The sequence below is a fragment of the Lissotriton helveticus genome, chromosome 12 (assembly GCF_964261635.1).
Source record: "Lissotriton helveticus chromosome 12, aLisHel1.1, whole genome shotgun sequence".
NCBI lineage: Eukaryota > Metazoa > Chordata > Amphibia > Caudata > Salamandridae > Lissotriton > Lissotriton helveticus.
This window is the reverse complement of record NC_136073.1, coordinates 728,984,592-729,009,130: the sequence shown is the minus strand read 5'-3', so window position 1 is coordinate 729,009,130 and position 24,539 is coordinate 728,984,592. Positions and strand designations below refer to the sequence as shown.

Here is a 24,539-nt window from a genome sequence, read left to right as displayed (position 1 = left end):
ACTGAAATGATCTTCTTCGGACACACTCCGGGGGACGAATGGCGCAAATGGTGGCCCAAGATCAGTCCCCACCTTCTAGTCCAGTTACCACTGTAAAAAATCTTGGAGTTTTACTTGACTCAGATCTATCTATGAAGCCTCAGGTACAATCGGTGGCCGGCACGTGTTTCAGGCTTCTAAAAACGATGAGAAACATTTTACTGCTGCACCCCATTTATCACAGGAAAACAGTGGTCCAAGCCTTGATCATGTCAAGGCTGGATTATGCAAATGTGTTATACCTGGGCCTACCGAATTATCTCCTGGGCCGCTTACAGGTAGTTCAAAATGCGTTCGCCAGAGCTATTTACCTGGTCGGGCCCAGGACTCACATGACCACTCATTTAAAATCTCTGGTGACCCCTGACCCTGCTTCAGGGCCGGTCGCTCCTAGCGCTGCGTGACTCCCCGTGAGTGAGCCCAGGCTTCCCCCTACTGCCGCGTTCTTGCCGCTGCCCTGCAGCTAAGTATTCCGCGCTCCGTTGTTGGCTCCTCTGTGCCTGCTTATCCTCGCTGTTTGCATCGTATTTCTGACTTGCCCCCTCGTGTTTAGGTTTCTTCTCTGCCTGCATTTTGTCGCTGTTGTTATTATACTTGTGTCTTGCCCCTCCTATTTAGACTGTTGTGCCTGTATTTGCCTCTGTTTCCACTGTACTCGTGACCTGCCCCCTCGCCTCCGTCTTTCCGCTGTTCCCCGCCGCTGCTCCCCTGCGGCCCCGCCCCTTTCCTTCTGTACCCCTTTCCATTCGCCGCCCCGCTCCCGCCTCCCAGCTGCTCCTCCCTCCCACTAGGCCATTTATGGCGGAGCCCACGCAGCGCTGAGCTGTGACCCCTGACCCTGCTTCAGGGCCGGTCTCTCCTAGCGCTGCGTGAATCCCCGTGAGTGAGCCCAGGCTTCCCCCTACTGCCGCGTTCTTGCCGCTGCCCTGCAGCTAAGTATTCTGCGCTCCGTTGTTGGCTCCTCTGTGCCTGCTTATCCTCGCTGTTTGCATCGTATTTCTGGCTTGCGCTCTCGTGTTTAGGTTTCTTCTCTGCCTGCATTTTGTCGCTGTTGGTATTATACTTGTGTCTTGCCCCCTCGAATTTAGACTGTTGTGCCTGTATTTGCCTCTGTTTCCACTGTACTCGTGACCTGCCCCCTCGCCTCCGTCTTCCCGCTGTTCCCCACCGCTGCTCCCCTGCGGCCCCGCCCCTTTCCTTCTGTACCCCTTCCCATTCGCCACCCCGCCTCCCAGCTGCTCCTCCCTCCCACTTCGCCATTTATGGCAGAGCCAACGCGTACGCGCAGCAGGCGCGCCGCTGGCACACCGAAGGCGCGCCAAAGGCAAGCCCGTCTGCGCCTGGACCACGTCCAGCGCCAGGAACCTTGGTCCTCGACGATGCCAGCCCACACAACGGACTTACGATGCCGCCACCCTCCACGCACTCAACACCGGCCGGAACCCCGCCTGCTACCGAGCCACCCCGAAACGCACCCACGGACCCTTCACCTGCCACGCCTGCAAAGTCACCTGCCTCCGAACCTGCACCGCACCCCCCAAGCCGAGCACCAGCAACAACCACCTCAAGTGCATCCTGCTCAACACCCGCTTCGTCCACAGGCACGCCTTCGAACTCTGGAACCTCCTCGACACAACATCACCAGACGTCGCCTTCCTCACAGAAACCTGGATGAACGCCTCATCAGTCCCCGACATCGCCATAGCCATCCCGGAGGGCTACAAGATCACCCGGAGGGACCTCGTCAACCAAACCAGAGGAGGCATCGCCATCGTCCACAGAAACACCATCCGCATCACGACCAACTCCGACGACACCCTCACCGCCGCCGAGCACCTTCACTTCCAGATACAGATAGGTTGCGTGCGTGGTCCGTGGGTGTTGATGCTGTTCCCAGTGTGGTCGGCCACCAGGAGATGTCCCAGGCAGAGGGGGTGGGGCCGAGGAAGAGGACTTCCGTCTTGTCAGAGTTCAGTTTCAGGTGGCTGCTCCTCATCCACTCGGCGACGGCCTTCATTCCCTCGTGGAGGTTGGTTATGGTGTGCGGGTCCTTGGTGAGGGAGAGGATGAGCTGGGTGTCGTCGGCATAGGAGATGATGTTTAGGTCGTGCTGGCGGGCCACTTGTGCGAGGGGGGCCATGTAGATGTTGAATAGGGTCGGGCTGAGTGAAGAGCCCTGGGGTACGCCGCAGATGATGTCAGTGGCTTCTGATGGGAAGGGTGGGAGGCGGACTCTCTGGGTTCTGCCGGAGAGGAAGGACGTTGTCCAGTCCAGGGCCTTCTTCTAGATTCCGGCTGCTTGGAGGCATGTTCTCAGTGTGCGGTGGCATACTGTGTCGAAGGCGGCTGACAGGTCCAGGAGGATGAGGGTTGAAGTTTCGCCATTGTCCAGTTGGCACCTGATGTCGTCTGTGGCGGCGATGAGGGCTGTCTCGGTTCTATGGTTTCGTCTGAATCCGGACTGGGATTGGTCTAAGATGTTGTTATCCTCGAGGTGGGAGGTCAGCTGTATGTTAGCGATTTTCTCTATGACCTTCGCCGGGAACGGGAGCAGGGAGATGGGCCGGAAGTTCTTGAGTCCTTGGGGTCCGCCTTTGGCTTCTTGAGGAGGGCGTTGATTTCGGCGTGCTTCCAGCTTTGCGGGAATGTCGCTGTATCGAAGGAGATGTTGATGACCTTCCGTAGTTGGGGTGTGATGGTTGCGTCTGCTTTGTTGAAGACATGATGCGGGCAGGGGTCAGATGGAGATCCTGAGTAGATGGAGTTCATGACCTTGCATATCTCATCATCGTTGACGTGGGACCAGGAGGTCAGCTCGTTGGTGCAGGTGTCGTTCGGGTTGGGGTCTGTCATGGTCTGTCTGTCATGGTCGGAGCGGACGGGGCGTTGAAGCTGTTGTGGATGTCGGCGATCTTGCGATATAAAAAGGTGGCTAGTGAGTTGCACAGGTCTTGTGAGGGCGGGATGTCGTTGGTGTTGGCGCTGGGTTTGGAGAGTTCCTTCACTATGTTGAAAAGCTCTTTGCTGTTGTGTGCGTTGTTATCCTGGCGGGTTTTGAAGGAGGACCTTTTGGCTGTTCTGATGAGGTGGTGGTGTCTGCGGATGGTGTCCTTGTGGGCTGCGTGGCTGTCTGGTGTGCGGTCGTGGAGCCATTTCTTCTCCAGCTTCTGGCAAGTCCGTTTGGAGGTCTGGAGTTCATCGGTGAACCAGGCGGCTTTCTTGCTGGGGTGGTTAATGGAGGGTTTCTTGAGCGGGGCGAGAGGGTTTGCGCAGTCGTCGATCCACTGTCTGAGGTTGCGGGCGGCGGCGTCTGGGTCGGTGGGGTCGGAGGGTGGGTTCTGGGTGAGGGTGGAGGTCAGCTGGTTCTCGGTGATTTTGCTCCAGCAGCTGAGGGGGAGCTGTTGGGTGCGGTGGTGTGTGGTTGGTTTCTTGAAGGTGAAGTGGATGCAGCGGCGGTCGGTCCAGTGGAGTTCGGTGGTGTTGTTGAAGGCGACGTGTGTGCTTGTGGAGAAGGTGGGGTCGAGCGTGTGGCCGAAGGCGTGGGTGGGTTCGGTAACGAGCTGTCTGAGGCCGAGGTTGGCGAGGTTGTCGGTCAGGGTGGCGGAGTTGGCGTTGTTGTTGTTCTCGAGGTGGAAGTTCAGGTCCCCGAGTAGGATGTAGTCCGTGGAGGTGAGTGCGTGGGTGCTTGCGAGGTCGGCGATGGAGTCGCGTGGACCGGGGGTTCTGTAGACGAGTGTTCCTCTGAGGGTGGTGTTGGGCTCGGTGTGGATTCGGAAGTGGAGGTGTTCGGCGGAGTTGAGGGACTCGTCTGCGAGGGTGTGGACCTGGAGGGTGGACTTGTGGACGATGGCTAGTCCTCCTCCGATTCCGTTGGTGCGGTCTCTGCGGGAGATCTTGTAGCCGTCCGGGATGGCTATGGCAATGTCAGGTGGCGAGGAGTCGTTCCACCAGGTCTCGGTCAGGAAGGTGACGTTCGGGGCGGAGGTATCGAGCAGGTCCCAGAGCTCGACGACGTGTTTGCGTGCGGAGCGGGTGTTGTGAAATATGCATCGAAGGTGGTTGGGTCCGGTCCTTGGAGGCTTGGTGGTTTTCTCACAGGTGAAGTTGCAGGTGTGGCAGGAGAAGGGTCCGTGGGTGCGTTTCGGGGTGGCCTGGAAGCAGTGTCGATCTCGGGCGGTGTTGTGAGCGTGGAGGGTGTTGGCGTCGTATCTGAGTCTGGCGTTGTGGAGTGAGCGGGGTCCAGGGGTCCTGGTGCTGGGCGCGGACCAGGCACGGATGGGCACAGACGGGCTTGCCTTTGGCGCGCCTTCAGCGTGCAATCGGCACACCCGCTGCACGCGTCCACTGCGCGTGTCCACTGCGCGCATCCAGGCAGAGGTCCCCATATGAGGCGTGGAGGGAGGGAGGGTCAGCTGGGAACCTCTGTGTTGGAGCGACAGCAGCGGGGGCAAACGCTCACTGGAGGTGCTGTTTGGAGGCTGGGGAGCAACTCGGCCCTGGGCAGGGTCAGAGGTCACCCCCTCCGCCACACAGCGGCCGCCTTATGAGGCGTGGAGGGTGGGAAGGTCAACTGGGAGGTGGGAGCGGGGCGGCGAGGGGGACAGCGGCGGGAAAACCTGTGGGTCAGGGGATCAAGGGGGGTGGGGGGGCATTGCAGGGGGCTGCAACGCAGAAAATAAACAGAAGCAAAAACTTGACAACAGGCAAAGGATGGGGAAAAAACAGAGAATGCAGAAAAGAACAAGTACACATGAACACTACAGACCAGGGCACAGGTGCATCGAACCTCTGCGTTGGAGCGGCAGCAGCGGGGGTGAACGCTCAATGGAGGTGCTGTTTGGCGGCCGGGGAGCGACTTGGCCATGTATCCCTCAAACACACAAAGACAGATAGATAGATAGATAGATAGATAGATAGATAGATAGATAGATAGATAGATAGATAGATAGATAGATAGATAGATAGATAGACAGATAGACAGACAGACAGACAGACAGACAGACAGACAGACAGACAGGGGGAAAGACAGACAGACAGACAGACAGACAGATACCTTGGCCCCCTTTGACAAATCTGCACCAAATTTGGAGACCAAGATATTTTTCTTCAACATTATTTCATACAGATAACCAAACAATTCAAATGGCATCTCAAAAACTATTTTTGGCCTAATATAATGGGATTTCCCGTAGGATTTTTTCCTGTGCACAGAACTCTGAAACTGGCGAATGAGAAGATGGCATCAGGTTTTTACAGCACTATGACTAGGCTGTCCTGTTTTCAGTTTCTATTTTTGGTAAATTCTGGTGGGGTTTTTTCAGTGTTTTCAATATCTTAAAAAACAGTTGTTATCAGTGGTTACACATTTTCACGCCACTAAAAACAACAGAAAAAGTGTTTTTCCGGTGTTTATGGAATGTTTTGCTTTTATCATTGCTTGCTTTCTGCACTGAAAGAACATGGTATATAGTCAGTGTACATATAGTGTATATGAGGTCCAAAGAGATTTTTGCTAATTAATCTTATTGTAGTACACCATACAATACTTCTTCAGTGAGTATTTAGTCATGTGCGCTTGCGCTTTCCTTCCCATGTAAACTTCTGTGAAAAGGCCCTCTCAGCATTCATAGCCCCTTGGGCTGAGAACCGTCAGCTAAGGGGCACAGTTGGGATGACTTTTTCTTTGATGCCACATAAAGCACGAAATGATAAATATTTGCATAAGAAAACAGTGCACCAGAATGGACTAAAAAGTCAATAGCATCCCTCATTAACTCTGAAGATTGTAAAGATGCTTTCAGCATACCATCTAACAAGTGGCAAGGATCTCCTACAGGGAATCACTTCAGCTCGGGTATCAATTTTGACGGGTCATCACACAAATTTTTTATATACGTATCTGAATCACTACAAATACAAACAACATCACTCCAATCTTTGTTGAACTTGGAAATAACCTTTTTTGCAGAGCATAATAAGTGTCAATGCGTTCCATGTTTTCCAAAAGTCTGACGTCACATTTTACCACTATCCCAGATGCTTGGTGATATATATACTTGTCACTATACCTTGCATTTAATGTTTAAAGCCTGAGGTGTTGGCAATTCACCTACTATCAATACTGACCCACTAGAAACTATGGTCTGATGTATTAAAGGTTTTTACCCATTCTCTGTGGGTAAATGTGATGACACATATTAGGAAAGATTTTTATGAAACTAGCCATTTTACCTATCAGTGAAAGGATCAAATGCAGCCAAAATATCAAATGTGAGTTTGATATGTCCTGATTCTCTACGGTTTATAAAATAATTAAACTAAACCTAAAACGTGAAACTAAACTCTGCATCTTTAGACCAAAGGCCATAAAACTGAAAAACATAAAAGGAAGAAGAAACAATATTTTAGTGGCGTCCCTAAAGAACAAAACTTAAGCAGAATAATGTTAGTCAGTCTTTCTTACTGCTAGCTTGTATAACAAAGTTAGATTTTATTGACCCCTTCAGTAAGAACAAAATGACTCTTTCACTTTCTTTTTCCTTTCTTTGAATGGCATTTAGTTTGTGGTTGTGCAGGTGTTTTTTCAGTGTTTATATGTTTTCACTGGTGAGGGCTACTTTTCTTTCAGTGGGGTTTTATCAGTTATTATAGGTTTAAACCTAAAACCCCACAGCCTAACTATGACCTATTCATCATTCAGCAGCTGTCTTTATTTGGTAAAATACTTTTCGCTCTTTTATAAGGCTAAATGTGAATATCTTGTGCCCTTGACAAAGTTTGTCTGTTTTTCAAAACGTTTTATGTGCCTGGCTGGACATGCCTGGACATCGATCTGTGCACGCGCCCTGGTGTTTGAATATTCACAAACTTCGGGAGGAAAAAAGGAATATATGACGATACTACGCGATCGCGGTATCTTACAACGCAGGTTTTACAACGCAAGTCATTTCAACGACTTGCGCTGGAGGGCGCTGAACTTAGGGATAGTACGATTTACTATTCCAACACAAGTCTACTTACAGTAGGGAAGGTGTTGGATAGTAAATCGTACTATTCCGTAGCTTACAGCGCCCTCCAGTGCAAGGCATTGAAACGACTTGCGTTGAAAAACCCGTGTTGTAAACCTACAGCGGTGAAACTCCCGCGGGGTAAACGTCGTCTCCCGGAAAAAGCAGCATGGCAGAAGGCCCGGTCTTGCATTTTTCATGAATAGGCATGTAAACCTGCCCACTTATAAGCATCTTTGTAGAGTCTTTTTGACAGGTCAGAGAGAGAGATAACAACAACAAAGAAAAAAGGCATTTGCTCCCAAACCATCCTGGCCTGGGCAGGACCGGGTAAGGGCTAATTAGAGACGACCGCCCTGCCGTGTCCAAGAGTGAGTGAGTCAATTTACTCCCTCTGCCATAGGAGTGGATGGTATATATCTCCCCCGGCCTGGGGGAAGGGAGGGGAGAGAATTTACACCTGCATCCCGCTGCATTGGAAAGATGCAGGGAGAGGAGCAGTGTCCCAAAATCTCTCCACATGCCCAGAATTGAGTGGAGAGTGGTAGGCGTCCCTTTGCGTTGCCCAGTGGGAATGTGGGAGTAAAAACATCACTGTCCCTGCCAGCCTGCCGCATTGAACTAGTGTGGGGGGATATTTGCTAAAGTCATTAATCTTGCCCAAGGGGAAATGTTCTCTTTGGCCCCCTAATGTTGCGAAGGGCAGCTGTAACGACAATCCTGCCCCCCTTGCCTAAGAATGAGGACAGTAAATTGACCCTATGAGATTTCTCCCCTTCCCAAAGGTGAAGAGGCTAGGGCTCAAGAAATAGGAGAGCTGCTTTAGTCCCAAACCAGTATACCTACAGCCTTTCCCTCTAAGCACTTTTCTGTTATGCATGGTTTTAATAAGCCCACATGGTCTCTGGTTATCATTTAATATAACTTTTTTGATTAAAAGAGTTTGTGAAATGTAAAGAATGTGCAATGGAGATTACGTGGAAATGTCGAATATTTTCCTGCAAATTTTCCATCTTTGATTAAATTCCAGGCATAGAGAAATCACTAGAATGGAAAAAGAAGGTCCCAAACTTTGGGTCATGACCCACTAGTGGGTCACAAAAGTCCAAGCAATAAATAAAGATGCCTTTCAATTCAGCATTTTTCTTGTCACATTTTCAGTGCTTTAGAGACAGATGTCAAATGTCAGGCTTTGTCTTCTGAAAAACTGCTGCTTCATTTTTTAACATAGGAATTGAGGTTTATAAACCCATTTAGCAGTCTGAGAAATAAATGTAAAGTGAATTAGGTGACTACCTTACCAAGTGATTATGAGTATGTAAGGAAATGCTATATTTTTTGTAAAACACAACAAAATGTAAATAACCGCACAAATGAAGCACATTTTTTTTGTAAATCTGAATAGCAATGGAAACAAAGATTTTAATAGGATTAAATCAAAACTATACACTTTATTCTGTGATGCACAAATTATAATTATTCACTGAAACCCATTTCCACACATTATCTTTTGTGTGAAATATAGTTTTATCAGTAAAACTGTATATCTGTGCAAATTTAGTGGCCATTTGAACGGAAAATGTGCTGTCTGTAAATGACAGTGCGCTACCACATGATAGTTTAGTTACATTGAAAGATCACCTGCCTAATGTCCATTAAAGCTACGCGGGTCGCGAAAGTTTGTCGTCAGGGTGTAAAAAGTTTGGGAAGCATTGGTTAGTGACATTGCAGGCACTGACTTCGCTACTTAGTTATTACTGCAGCTCAGCCACGTTGTAGGAATGTAAAAAAACTACGTAGTGTGGGCAATTGGATGCACTTTTATCAATATTTGTATATTTTTGCAATGAATTAAAAAATAGTCATATTATTTTTCACTGTCACTTGCTTCTATATCCGAGGTTTGCCCTAGGAGCGTCTTGAGGTGGGGGGTGATGTGGACTTGCTTTGGGAGGTCCAGGATGAGTGAGGCCGCTGAGTTCTGTATGGTCTGCCGTCTCTTCAGGAGGTGCGAGGTGATTCCTACATAAAGTGCGTTGCCGTAGTCCAGCCGGTTGGTGACTGGGGCCTAATGTTAACTCTGTAATATATTTATAAAGTAATACGTCTTTTAACTATATTTTAAATAATAAAAAGCTGGGTCAGGCAACATCTAACCGCGAACCTAAAAAGTAGAGAAGAGAGAGAACTCTTGGACCTACTCCTCACAGCAGCCCTTAAAATAATCCTAACGAACTGGAAAAACACAGCCAAAGCAAACTTTAAAACATGGATTAATTGGGTCACTTTCCTGAGAGGGGCAGACAACATCACAGGCAACTTCTCGAAAGAACACAACGCCAAACTACACATGTGGCGCCCACTCGACGACCACCTGAAGAAGCACCAGTAGGCCCCCCCCCCCTTTTTTCTCCTTTTCTTTCTTTCTCTCTCTCCTTTCTTTTTTTTGTAATGAAGGGAAAACAAACAGCGCGCACTCTCGAACGGGCTGTGACGGAAAAAAACCGCTATTGTATGCACCACCCATATATATATATTTTTGTATGGTTCTTTTTCCTGTATGCCAATAAAAATTTCTCTTTTTAAATATATAAAAAAAAAAAAGCTGGGTCAGGTAAACTGGGGTTCTCCCCTAGAATACTCAGATTACCCCAGATCTCTTTCGCAGGCGCTCAACCAACTGATATATCTACCCAGCTGGCACTGACTCTCTAACTCATAAAAGTCCTATTTACTCAGACTTTAACTCACCTTTACAATACTAGGTGACCTTATAAAGCCTGTTGAACGGGCTAGAGACGGTGCTGCGTCACTTTATTTACTTTGAGGTAAATAAACCGCAGTGTAGAAGCCTTCCGCCCAAGCCTGTCACTCTCCCCAGACGACCCTTGCTTTACCTCACAACCGGCGCCGTTAATTGCGATAAAAAATGAGCATCCGTCAAATTCTGATATTAAACTGTGGGAACTATCAACGGTTTTCCCCGAGCAGTGAATGCTTTTATTTTTTGAAAGTCTGCCCGATGCCACATTCGCCTGGCGTCAAAGACAGCATAGTTCGTGGCTCGGTTTTTCCACTGACGGCCTTCAGAGGACCAATGGGCGGCGACAGCACACGTGCTCTGGATTGGCGGGATGAGCGCTGGACCTGCCAGGCTCCCACTTCATGCGAGATGTTTGTACTTCAGTCTCTTAGAGACCCGACCTCCAGATCACCTCAGATGCTCAGTTTCATAAATGCACGGTACTGATTTTTATCATAACAAAACGCACAAGCCATGATTGCGAGTGCCCTGGAGGCGAAGGTGGTATTTAACGCCCCTAATAAAATCCGATACCCTTCGGTTCGGAATTTGTTTGCTGTGCCATAAATTCTAATTCTTCAGTATTGCCCTTGATAGCCCGGGATCACAGGCAGAATTTTTTGGGGAATCTTTATTTAATTTAATTGTATACCAAACAAAAAAGCCATGCTTCTTGTTCATTGGCTTAGCTGTGTATACAGACACACAACGCATAAAGGGGCATATTATCAAGACAGGCAATAATGGGCTTGATAATATGCTCTATGGAATTCCAATCGAAGCCCATGTTAGATGTGAAGACATCTAACATGGGCTTCGATTGGAATTCGTTAGAACATATTATCAAGCCCATTATCGCCGCTTTATCGGCTGTTTTCTGCCGATAAAGCGGCGATAATTTTATCGCCTGTCTTGATAATATGTCCCAAAGGGCCTTGGACAATCATGGGCTACTATGCTGTCGATCGTTCCTTCTGGCAGTTGATTGGGCATTATGGATGGCACAGTGGGCTTCATCCACAATCACAGGTGTACAATGTGGTCCTTGAACGGTGCAGGTTGGATTTGCAGCATGGCCATGGTATATTAAAAGCGGAACAGTCCATAGTATGCATATTTTGGCGACACTTTTGCTCGCTTGAGCCCTTATAGAGATGGGCGCCTTATTCAGACTTTATGTTTCCGAGCTACAATCACTCATCCAACATTTCTTCTTTATCTACCGCAGCTGTAGTGGCTACAAATTCTTGACACACGCCCCAGATATCTTTTGGGCAGCTACACATTGGAATTAGCTCACGGTATGTTTCTGACGGTGTGTTGCAATATCCCATGGTTCTGCTTCATTCACTCAACGTGGGGAGGGGCCACGAGCCCAACGAAGCGCTATCCTGCGTCTCGCCAGAAACCGGTCATCGGAAGCTGTTTCCGGTCCAGGGAAGGCATGGCTTGGCAGTTCGGGCTGGACTGTTCCCATGAGGCACAGGGTCAGACTGATTTGCATATAGCCATGTCTGAACTGGGGTGGCAGAGTGGGCTAAAGAACGGTGATGGATCAAACCCAGATCTTTTGACTGGGTGTGAGTGTTTGATTGGTTCAGATGCTCCGTCCATCACCACCCCCTTTTGTACCGCTCTCGCCAGCAGTAGGCCTATGGCCACCAGGCACTTGATATCCTGTGCAAAAGACAGTCTCAGTAGTGAAACCCATAATGCATAGTGCGTTGTCAATATTTCCGCATACCACTATACAGCATAGCCTGATCACTGTTGATCAAGGTTTATAATTAAGGCAACGTTTTTATTGGTTTTTACAGATAAGTGGGGACAGTCTGTGTGCATTTTGTTTTTTAAAAAAAATGAAAAAAACACAACGTTTGGCCGTTTTGGATTGAATATCAGTGCTGCTACTCATGATTGCCAGACCAATATCTGTGTCTTTTGACGTGCAGATTTAAACAAAGGCCATGTTTCCTAATGATGAAGTTGAAACAGCTGCAGGTGTGCTCGTTCGTGTTATAATGATGCTCATGTTTTTATATGATTGTTTTGGTGTTTAATCTAAAGCTTCCAAACATGAATGCATATTAATCCATTAAATGCAACCTTATTTATTCATTAAATAAATGCAGATACACAGAAAAAATGAGCTAAGTATAAATATGGCTTCACCTCCATTCTCTGTGGTAAAAGTCTGCCCTGGACGCAAGGGCCACTTATCCATATTTACTTGCTTCATTTGAGGCAAAGTGAAGTCAGATGTGAGAAATGTTCTATGTAAGCATTTTAGCCGAACCTGAGGTGTCGAACATAGGTCTAGGCTGGTAGGATCTGAACTTGATTTTCAGGACATCCACATAAGATACATTTACTTCAGTGGTTAATTTGTAAAAAAACATAAGTGTGGGGGCTCTTGTCAGGAGGCACCTTCCAAAGACCATTGCTCCTTTTAGTGCCGCCTAAAACAGAACCACCTACTAACCATGAAAGTGGGGAGAGGATGTGGCATAATTGCCAGAGCTGCCGAATTCAGATCTGGGAACCAGGTTTGAGTCTCTGCGTCGGCTCAACATCCTGTGATTCTGGACAAATCGCTTAAACCCCCCCCCCCCCCCCTGCCAACCATAAATGTCCTCCACTGGTGCTCATGAAAAGCACCAGTGTTGATGACTAAGTGCCGGTGCTGAGCACCGGAAACCACAGGCTCAAATTAAACACTGATTTACTTACAATGTTGGTGCATAATTTTTGCAGTGGGTGCAGGTGGTGGACAGTGGCACTCCTTTATTAAAATCAGGATTTCTTTTTGTTCCTCGGGTCCTGGCATGGCATTCAGTTTTTTTGGAGCAGGACTTATTTTTCATAATCAGACTTTGATCCAGAGTGAGAGAGAAAAAGACTTAAAAGGGAGAGAGAAGGAAGACAAGAAAGATAGTCTAATAGTGACAAAGGGAGAAAAGGAAAGAACCTTCACGAGTGAGCTAAAGAGACAGAGGTGTCGGGTGGTAGTAAAAGGAGGTTTGGGGTGAAAACAAAACTAGGCGGCCTTGATAATGGGCAACAACAGCATTCAGCATCACCGACAATGAGTCATTGAAAAAACCTTTGGACCCAGCACTTAGATTGTTACGAATTAAGCACTGCGACTAAACCTTACTGACTATCCCTGGAGTGAAAGAAAGTGTATGGGGTTGTTATCCTCGACCTATTTCCCCAAATCCAGAGTACAGACAGTGCTTAATTTATAAACAATTTAAATACCAGGGCTCTTGTCAGGAGGCCAATGCAGCTTGCATCACACATTGCCCCTGCCAGCTCTGCCAATGATAATAACTCACAACTAACCATTACACTCCTACAGGTGTGACAATTCTGACTATTTGATGCCTCCAAAGCTGTAAGAATAGCTTGGGGTATGGTAATAGACATTTTTTATGTATATTGAATTATTAACTGCTGTTGTGGTCATTTCTAAATTGGTCAGACGGTGCCAGCTTGTGGCAGACTATCACAAGTGCTGGTGTTGACAATTAAATGCTGGTGCTGAGCACCGGAAACCACCTGCTCAAATTAAGCACTGGCAGAGGTGTCTTTTGACCAAGGCGAGAGCTGTCCCCAGACTGCCTTTGTAAAACTGGGAATAAACCCTGCTTTCTGGTTTGGGTCCCTTATCAGTATTTGATTATATGTAACAAATAAGAGTGCAAAAAAGGTAGTATACGATTATAGAGAAGAAATAGTTATGGATAATGAGTATGTTTAGCAAAAATAGAAAACATTTGAAGTAAAAAATGTCAACATTTTACATTACCATATGCAAATTGTGCATAGTTGCGCATTCCTGTTTGCTCTTATCCTTAGCTGTTACCGCCTCCTTAACTCTAACCCTAAACCATTTCTCTTACAGCTTGTAGTCACTGCTATACTATATGCGGGTATAATCCATGTACCCCTGTACTGCCTCCTGTGCAGACTTTCTCCTGCAGCTTCATCTTATGCCATCGCTTGCCTTCTCCATTTCTCTTCTTCTTATGCAACCACAGCAGCTCCACTTGAACCCAAATTAACCCCTTTGCTTACTAAAACCTTTTTACCCAATCCTGAGACAAAACCTCACTCCAACACTAGCCATGTTTCTTCCCCGTACACCATCTCCTACTTTAGTCCTAACACAAAACATAAAGTTAACCTAACCCAAGCTCAATTCCTTGCCCCTACCATAACTGTTTCCCCAGTCCTAACCCTTTTGTCTACTCGTGTGCAATGCTGGATTTGTATAAATAGAAGTTCCTGCGCCTCAAGTATTGCTTACGACGGTCACCTGCCGGTACTGCCAAATATTAACCGTCGCACAATTAGAGTGTGGTATTGTGGTCTAGGCCAGGTCAAGCCTAGCTGTAAGGATGGTTTGGACCCATCAGTTTTATTATTCTTAAAGTACAATTAATACTCAGTTGATCAGCTGTGTGTTCAGAGCTAGGCCAACAGTGCCACCACATGGTGGACTCTCATAAGTAGGTGCACGTGCCAAGCACCGGCAAACACTGGCACAAATTAAGCACTTCTGACTCTGACCCATACCGTGCTTCAAGACACACCATTCATTGGTCTAATCTCAACTACAACCTCTAACCCAAACCTTAAAAACATCGCTAATCTATATATTTGTTTCACTACTTTCTTTCACCTTTTTGTGGGGCATATTAGCAAGAACCTTGTTAAAATTATCGCCGCTTTAGCGGCAGGAAACTGCCGCTAAAACGGCGAGAATGGGCTTGCTAATATGCGTTATAGAATTCCAATAGAAGCCCAGGTTAGATGTCCTGCACATCTAACCTGGGCTTCTATTGGAATTCTATAACGCATATTAACAAGCCCATTATCGCAGTTTTAGCGGCAGTTCCTGCCGCTAAAACGGCGATAAATTTAACGAGGTTCTTGCTAATATGCCCCTCAATGTTCTACTTTTTCAAGTCACCTTATTTACTTTTCTACATTTCTGGTCTCTCCTGTGGAATGATCTTGTGCGTCAGGTTGTAGAACAGAGAGATGGTTTCTCCAGCTTCCGTTCTGGTCATTCATCTATTTGGCGTCACACACACATAGGGGAGCGTGAAGACATTATCTGTCTGACACGTCATTCAGGGATGAGTCCGCGGAACGGAAGGCAGCGTTGAGAAAGGCTATTTGTCTGACCAGCGGCCAACAGCTCCCCAGTGCGGACCCGCCTTGCATTTTTGTGGGCTTCAAATGTTTACTCATATCCTAGCGGTGATTACTAACATCCACAAGAAATGATTTAGGGCACATGATGCGAACTTAAGAAACGCATGCCCACGAAGTAATTGTGCCATTTGGAAGCGGGCAAGGCTCCAGCAGGTTGCGAAAAACGTTGATGAAATCGGGATTCCGATGTTTACTTTATCATCTTTTAATTAAAGCCTCCTATTGAAACGCAGCAATTTTCACTGGCCACTGTGCTGAACAAGATTGCTTGCTTCAGGCAAAAAATGAACTGCTTCTTATGAGTAGCCGCTCAATTTTGCTGGGGCGGGAGATGACACAGCTCTCATTATGAGCTGTGCATAAGCACTGTGGATCAGAGATATATATATATATATAGTTAAAAAGTAGATCTGAATTTAATGAATAGAACAAGACAAAAATGGCAAAACTCCAACCAGTAGAACTGGAAATATGATTTTTTAAAGAATAAAGTGTAAAATAGCACCTAAATGCACAAAATGCCAATCACGGCTATCTGGATGCACTGGGCCTGGTCAAATTCAAAAGTTCAGGCCAACTGCCATGGAGCGCAGGTCGGATACAGCCCCTGGTTAGTACCGCTGAAAGTTTACCTTCTCAAGTTTTGTACCAAGAGTCCTGTTCGTGTTAGAGAAGGCTGAGAGGAGCAAGGAGAGGGTCGAGTAAGGCTGTCGGCGTGGCACGAAGACCTGGCAGGGTGTCCCGGACAGGCAGGCTGGAGCTTTGCGATGGCAGTCCCCCATGAGAGGTCGATGCTGCTATAGGAAGAGACGGGCTGATGGTGCTTCGCACTGAGTTTTGGTGCGAGCGGCACAGTCTCAGTGCACACAGGCCCGTTCATGGTCACAAAGAACCCCAAAGATTGATTTAAGGACACTCAGCCAAAGGTCCAGGACCTTAGGGGCACCACATGGGGGGGGTCAGGAAATTGCTGCAGCTGGGTCCAGGAGCTGTTTGGAGAATTGGGGAGCCTTTTATGGCCCTGGGGCAAAGATCAGGAAGACAGCAGACTAGCCCTTGGAGTCACTCTGGAATACTGTGTTCAAAAGGAGGTTGCAGATCCAGTTCTTCCTCCCCAGGTAAGAGGGCAGCAGGCAGCAGGTCAGCACAGCAGGGCAGCAGCTCCTTCAGGGTAAGTAACCAGCAGAGTGACAGTAGTTCAGCAGCACAGCAGTCCTCATCCTGGCAGAGTATCCGCAGGTCCAGAAGTGTACTGACGCGTAGGTATCTGACGTCCTTCCTTTATACATAGTTGTGCAGTTGAAGTAGGGTGAAGCTTCTAGAGGCATGCCTTTGAAGTGCACAGATGCCCTACCTCCAGACTAACTCCAGGGGGTACACAGCCCTTTGTGTGGAGTCAGGACACCGCTTATCTAAGGGCTGAATGTGCGCCACCTCTATGCGGCGAATAGTCAGTACAATTTCTAATGACCTCTTTGTCTCTGTGGCTGCACACATAATATGGCGCAGCAGCAGAGGCCACGTGCTCTGATCATCAGCATGGAGCCATCATGCCACCATGCAAATAAGGGAACCCTACTTTAGGATCTATAAGTGTGCCAGCACTATCTGTATGACTGAAGAGGCAACTGAAGCATCTGCAGCCCCTTCTGTATTACTGAAGTGCCCCATGGTCCCATAAAGTGGGCACCCAAGCCCCTGACACTCCGTGGGCATTCTATGTACTCAAATATGTATGTTAATAGTGTACTGTTTATTATCTGGATTTCAGTTTTCAAATTAGTAGCAAAATTCTGTCAAGTCTGTCTGACTAAGGCTCTCATGAGCAGACTGATGATTGGCGTGATATTTATCGGAGCCGTTAAAATCCGACTCCCATGAGTCTAAATGTATTGGGTGCAATAAATACCACCCAAGTTTTTGGGGAATAACATGGATTTTGATGCATACGGCGCCAAAATCTGCATCTTCCACTAAATACTTGCCATCGTTCCCCGATAAATATGGGGTTAGCCCCACGGATACCCAAGCTGAAAATTGTGATGCACGGTATGAGTATTTACCACATACATCACAATTAGCCATTCAGCTTGCAACGAGGGACCTAGTGGTATGTTTAACTTTATCTTACTTTCAGTTTATTTCATTTACCAAGAAGGTACTGCGAAGATAAAATTAGACAGCAGCAATATGCTCCTAATGTTCCTTTAATTCAATAAAAATAACATTTTTCATACAAAAAGTCTGATTTGGATATGGTTCTTCCCACTTCTGTTAAAGTACAGGAGAGCAAAAACCCCTGGAATGGAATGTCCTCAGTAGAATTCGAATATTTTATGGAGCGTTGGCTCGATTTCCATCTATGATTTTGGATGTCGCTCCATTTTCTTAAAGATCTGTGGACTTTAAATACCCAGTTGGTTCTCTCTGCCATCTGACTGGTGGTAATTTTCGAATTTTGGATCATATATTTTAATTGTCTTGCTGTTTTCACCTGCTGGTTTTACACCCTTGTCTTTTGTTTGTTCTTTCCAGGCTTGTGCTCCTCTCTGGTCTCAGGAATGTGGCACTTCTATGTACAGCACTGGAATTTGCACAAATGTGGACAATAAATTCAACCCTATTGAGAACATTGCCCCTACAGCACAAAGTATGTTGTGACATAATGAATGCATGCTACAGTGTATTCTCATGTGGAAGAAATTAAAGTTCAAATTTGTGTTTATGCTATAGTGGCAGGCTTGGAAGGAGTCTGTAGTAAATAAAAGTAGATCTGGTCCAAGTAGTTTTCATGTAGGTTTGGTATAACAGAGTCCCGTTCCCCCCCTCCCCACCCCCATATAGACCCTGATCCGGTGCATTAACAAACAGGAAAGTTCTGATATAATCCGATATTGAGAATGATTACAGTGCCAATCTGCAAAATTGCACATTTAAATGTGTTTCATATTGTTTACTACGTTATCGAAGTGCACATGCATTAGCACAGATAGAGAAGGGCCTTTTTGGGATTGGCTGAAAGACATCTTGAGCTGCCGTGCCAGCATCTAAGTTTACACAGCGTTTATAATAAACATACCTACGTACACAGACACATGCATTTTATGTCAGTTCAACCATTGCTCTGTTCATCTGTCATTCAAATTCTAGTTCTGTCCACCACCACAGTGCATCATGAGGCAGTGTTCCAGCCCACTTCAGCTATTGGCTCTTGTGCTCTGTGAGTGATACCATTTTTCACAATCACTTGTGCACATCTTCCTGAATAGGGGTGCACTGCAATGACAGGTCTGCCATTCCAGAGATGCTGGCCATTCCCGTTTTTTTTCAATATTCTGACATTTTTCACATATTGTCTATGTTTGCAAAAATAAATGAATTAATTAGTTTACAGAAATGTATGCTTTCTGGGGCCAGAACTATTGGCTTTATCAATGCTTGGTTATATATATATATATGGCTTAAAATTAATTGTGCATATAAGAAGTACACTGAACAAGCCGTCCATTGTCTCGCGGAGATTGAAACTTCTCAGTTGTTCCGCCCCCTCTCACAAGACCCCCATGTCAGGCTTCAGGCTGATATTATTTCCACTGGCTCGTATTTAATGTGGTGCATCTGTGTCTGCTGCAGGATGTGCCACCTACATGGACATCGTTATCCTCCTGGATGGATCCAACAGCATCTACCCGTGGTACGAGGTGCAGAACTTCCTCAGCAACATCCTCAGCAAGTTCTTCATCGGCCCTGACCAGATACAGGTGAGCACTGTGGCGATCTAGAAGCTTCTAGCTGTTCTATTCTATTCTATGCAATCCTATTCCATTCTATTCCACTCCAATCCACTCCACTCCACTCCACTCCACTCCACTCTACTCCACTCAACTCCACTCCACTCCACTTCACTCTATTCATTGTTTTAAAAACTGTTTTATTACACATGCATGTGAGCATCTCAACGCCAGCTGAGTCCAAATGTAGGGAGTCTTTCAGCAAGGAAGAATGGAATGGAGTGAAAACTTATAAAGTTCACGCTCAGCCAAGTAGGGCATCTTGGCGCTAAACACCCAAGCAGAAAACTGATAAGCCAATAAAAGCAAAGAAAGCAGACCTTAACCCCTTCCACGCTCATGACGAGCTCAGCTCGTCATGAGGTACGCCTGTCGTACGCTCATGACGAGCTGAGCTCGTCATGTAACGCGGGATTTGCGAATCTTTAGCGCACAACGGGAAAACGCTTAGCGCGGATGGGGTTAAGAACTGTTGAACAAAAGAGGTACGTTCTTAACGCTTTCCTAAAAGCTAGGTAGGAATTGATCGATATAATGCCTAGCGGTAGCTTATTCCAAAGTAAGGATCCAAAATAGGAAAAGGACCAAAATTACATCCCGGATTTGTTAATGATTGGTACTGAAAACAGTAACTGTAAGTTCAAGCGAAGTTGCTTGGTTAATTTGTAATGCTGAAGCAGAGTGGCTACTGGAGATTCATGCAGACCATGAAATTCTTTGCATGTTAAACATAAGCCTTTAAAGTAATTTTAAAGAGGACTGAGGCAGGCCTAGGTACAGTAGATTACAATATTAAAGTCTAGATAGTACAATAAAGATCCAACTTGAGCAATCCATGAAAGAGAGGAAGAGTCTGCTGGTCAACAGAGACCCTCAGTGGAATATTACTAACAGGTTTACTAGACTGGACCACAAGTAGCCAGTGGGGTATCAATGAAGGAGCAGCTAGGCCAGAGGAGGGACAGCGACTTACCGAGGGTGATGGGGCCGGGTTCCACTTCCTAGATTAACTCGGGAACCCCTGGTCGACAGACCATTTGTTCCCGCTTAGAAATGTAGAGGGGAGAAATATCTTGTCTAATTAGATTTCACTATTCGAATAAACCATGTCTCCGAAGAATCACTGGCTCCATGTTCAAAGTTTAGTTCGTTTATTACAAAGCCAAGAACAAGTGGACATACAAACACCTCAGAGCGAGGGTGTAAAAATTCATCGGAACTAATACAAAGCCAAATCTATGCGCAAAGTTCAATCTATGGAACATACAAAGGATGGCCAATTCTAAAATCAGGATGCAGATAATCACTGCGCCAACTTCAAGAGTATTCTTAATTTGAGGTTCGTAAGTAAAAAGCATTAGTCTGTCCCTACGCTACCACTAACGTGACATCCCTACTTAGCATTTCCCCAGACAAGTTCAGGAAAAGGTGTCAGCATGTGAAGACTTCCTAAGAAGTGCACTTAGGTTGAGTGGGTCAAGTAGCCTAAGGCTACAGAGCTCGTTCTAAAATGCTCCTTCTCTCTCCATCACATCTCCTCTCCTAACTCAACCCCAGGGGCACTGTCTCCAATTCCAACATAAAAATCCTAGGACACACCCGTTTTAGCATCAAAAGATCCTCTCATCTGGTTGGACACCTCCTCGGAGATAACTTTCCAGTGGACTTCGATCCTTCCAGTCTCTGGCTCGATGACCTTGATTCCCGGGTCTTCTCCAGTGAGAAAGAACACCGTTCCACATTATCAGCTCTCCTTGTACAAATGTATCCTCTCCACCCTATGCCTAACTCCTAAAACAAAAGCGGTATTCTAACTAACAAAGATTCATTTCTCCTCCTGCAACAGAAACGTGAGAAAGAAAAGTTTCTGCATACACATGAACATTACAAATTCTTCAGTTATGAGAGCCAGGGAGAAATACACATGAGGTCTGCAAAATCGGCTAACATAAGAATTACCATAGATTTTCGTTAAACACACAAATACATGAGCATTATTACTGTGCATGTTTAATTCAATGCGTTACATGGCAGTAAATTAATTTCTCATTAGTCGTCTATAAAACGAGCATTAAAACCTTTCCATTCAAAGCACAGTTATTATGTTAATTACTTCACGTTGCAAGAAATCCCTCTTACACATTATTACATTTCACATTCTAATGATCAAAAGTTTACACAACACAAGAATATGTGTGGGTGAAAACTACCCGTGATTATAATTAAGGCTCCCTGTTTTCCGTTTTTACTGATTTTCAGAGTTAAATACAGACAGAAAAAAATGTGTTTCCTGTCTGTATTTATTTTTAAAGGCAGAAAAATACAGAAAATTGTGCTTTTTGTGAGTGATTTTTGGCACAGTCTGATGTGAATTTCCAAGTCAACATCTGAGCAGCGACAGCATGAGGAGTTAAAAAACAGGATGGGATTTCCTTAAATGTAGGCATATGTTAACATATATTTGTATATATTGCTAATATTTACATGCAGGTGTAGTGTTCTGCTATATTTGCTGCTTAATTTGTTTGCTGAAAAGCAACAGGCATTAAAGTATGAGTGCATATTTATCAGTTAAATAAATCTGGAAATACACCATGTTACAACTCCATTTATTATTGAAACACAATATAAATACGGAAAAATACCAATAAGATGGCCATAAAATAAATATGGATAAATAAAGACGGAAATGTTGAAAAAATAAACACCATAAAACCGGGAGCACTAATTATAATGCACCCCTACAAATTGAAGAGCACTATCGGGCTCTATCAAGGGTGTGATACAGGAAGACAGGAAGTGGTGTATCAGTTAAGGTTTACGAGTTGTGCATCAATCAAGGAGGTAATAGACTAGAACATGTACAGGAAGCAGTGCATCAACGAAGGAGTTGCAAGACTAGTTGTAACCATGAGTTGCACATCAGTGAAGGAGCACACGGTCAGAATACGAGAATGATGTATCAACCGCTTCCGTGCGGCAGGAATTCCAGCCCTGTGCTGGACATTCCAATCGTGGGCGTGGTCGTGACGCAACAATTCCGTCATCAGCACAGCCCAACTGTGACTCATGACGGAATGGTTCCGTCACGAGCATGGAAGGGGTTAATAAAGGAGGTCTAGAAGCTGACTCCATTACAATCCGGATGTCTACTATCGGCGTCAAGCCAATACATGGTCCAAATGCATGTGTACATTTTAAATACATTTGAAATCCTCCCTTTTAATTCTGCCTCGTTCCCATCCTCACTAAGCAGAAAGGCTACTTATACATGTTAGTACATTTCTCCTTAAACATTATTCTTTAGACATGCTTTTGTTGTAAAATGTCTTTAGTTTGGAGCATTCAAGCAAAAACATTATTTTTCTTTCTAAAGCCAGTACAAAATGTTTGGTCGCAGGATGGCAGATTCTTGTTTGCATTTCAGAGAACCTAAAGAACTACTGGTATTCTATGCTGGTTTCCAAACTGCTTACAAAAGAATCATTTTCAATAAGGTAATACCTCAGAAGCCCACAGGAACCCAGGCAGAGAGATGCCAACTGGTGAAAGGCCCCAAGTGCTGGAAAGACCCTTTGAAGATCTTTTCGCAGGCAAATAATGTCTCCCGTCTTTCTCAGGTGGGGGTTTTACAGTACGGAGAAATTGCTGTGCACGAGTGGTCCCTCAAGGATTATCAAACCTCCGAAGAAGTGATTGAGGCAGCCAAGAACATCAGTCGCCAAGAGGGCCGCGAAACGCGCACCGCCTACGCCATTCACATGGCCTGGTAAGTCAAGCCCCTAGACCTGTTGGATGATGCCTCAGGGTGTGGGCTTCGAGGAGTGATTTCATTTTAATAAACAAACTGATCAGAAGAGGGGGTGCCCTAGCTTAGACTGCGGAAGGTTGGCCAACAACCAAGAAAGAGATTGACGCGATCAGGTGAAAATCAAGATGAAGGTTGTGGGCACCACTTATGGTTCACTTTGTGAAATATTCGGGTGATCTCGGCTAGTGGTTGATGCAATGGGCTCAATAGACTGGACTCTTACATAAGGTGAATTACTGCTCGGGGGCGGCGCTTTATTTGAGCGCCTGGAGTATAATACGCATTCCACCACATTAAGAAGTCACTTTATCGATCCTAGCACAGAAAGGTGCGCCATAATTTATGGTAAGAAGTTGTGCAATGCTCTTTAACTACAATAGGACTTTTTATATAAGTAGTTTCTTTAGCATTCATGTATTTATGGACTTCTTATTATTGTAATGTTTGAATTAATCGCACAATAAAGAACTATCACATTAGGAAGTGATGTCCAGAACTCCCTGAGCTGCTGAAAGAATCAGCTGTATGTATGCGAGCCACAAGTTCTGTGGGGGGCCTGAATATCTTAGGAAGTGCTTTGCTTTTTACACGCCTGCCAGACACCTGAGGTCGGCATCTCAGCTTCTTGCACAGATACCCCGTGTACGCCTACAAAGAATGGGGGGCAGGTCCCTTGCCGTTAGGGCAGCCACGGCTTGGAATTCTTTGCCCTTTTCTCTGCGTAACATCCAGGATCTGGAGCAGTTTAAGAAACAGCTCAAAACGTTTCTGTTCTAATCGCTTCCTCTACCGGCACCTCAAAGGTTCGCGCCGAGACACTCCCAGGAGTAGCTGTGCGTGGTACAAACTTCAATAACATAACATAACATATTGGTGTAGGGTAAAATGCTAGCGCTTTACCATAAATACAGTACTATTTCCCACCCTCAAATTGCAGCTGCTTTGACCTGCCGAAATTTAATGAAGAGTGAAGCACTGAGCGCATCTGGTTGAAGATCCAGTAGGAATCCATTATCATTTGTAAATGAAGGTCTAGATATTGGGGGGGGGGGGACACAATGCTGATTCCGGCCAGTATCTTCACCCCAAATGGCAGGTATTGTGAGTTTTCTGGCCCGAAATAGAGGAAACTATGTGGGAGCCTGCGTTACATTTTGTATCCTTTATTAGTCTTCATTGGGAGTAAACTCACACGTAGTAAATCTTGCAGTCCCGGCCCACTTAAAGCCCTGCTCAACGTGTATCACCAGAAAGCAAGTTTATCTGCGGATACATCTTTCTTGCTCTAAAAATAGTTGTGCGCACTCATTCTGTAGGTTTGGCGAGAACCCCAATAGCTGAGTAAAGATGCAGTTGGAGAATTAATAAATGGCTGTGGTTGCGGCTAAGATTTCAACACACTACATTAGCAGACCACTAACTGAACTCCATTCTGGGCTCACAGCCAGCAAGGCACAAGACACTCAGCTTTTAGAAAAAGAACACCTGTTTCTCAGCATGTTATTTCAGAAACAGGATAAATCAAAACATAATGGAATTAATCATTGGTATGTGGAGGTTTTTCAGAGTGAGCGGTGGTTGGAGGACAGAGTACTATCCCAAATCTACTTGAAGATTATTGAGCAGCAAAGTACTCCATTGTACTGTCTATATTTTGTATTTTACTCACCATCATCAAAATCCTTTAGCTTATAAAAAAATAACCATAAAGGAACAATAAATACACATCTCAACCTACAATACAGTTCATTAAAAACAAAAAACACATAATTAAAATCACAGCAAATATAAAATCATGCCTAGAATAAATCCTATAAGGACTAAGAAAAATCCATTGTTAACCTCAATTTAGAAACCTCTCT

General features: G+C 45.7%; 1 protein-coding gene across 1 annotated transcript in view; it reads left to right on the top strand.

The window, feature by feature from the left end:
- The window catches only part of ITGA10 (integrin subunit alpha 10), a 456,216-nt gene that overhangs the window by 200,118 nt on the left and 231,559 nt on the right, over nt 1-24,539 (top strand). The window contains exons 5-7 of the mRNA XM_078670796.1: nt 17,611-17,725; nt 18,709-18,836; nt 22,487-22,635. Of these exons, the coding sequence (XP_078526922.1) occupies nt 17,611-17,725; nt 18,709-18,836; nt 22,487-22,635 (392 nt within the window). The remainder of the gene's footprint in view (nt 1-17,610; nt 17,726-18,708; nt 18,837-22,486; nt 22,636-24,539) is intronic.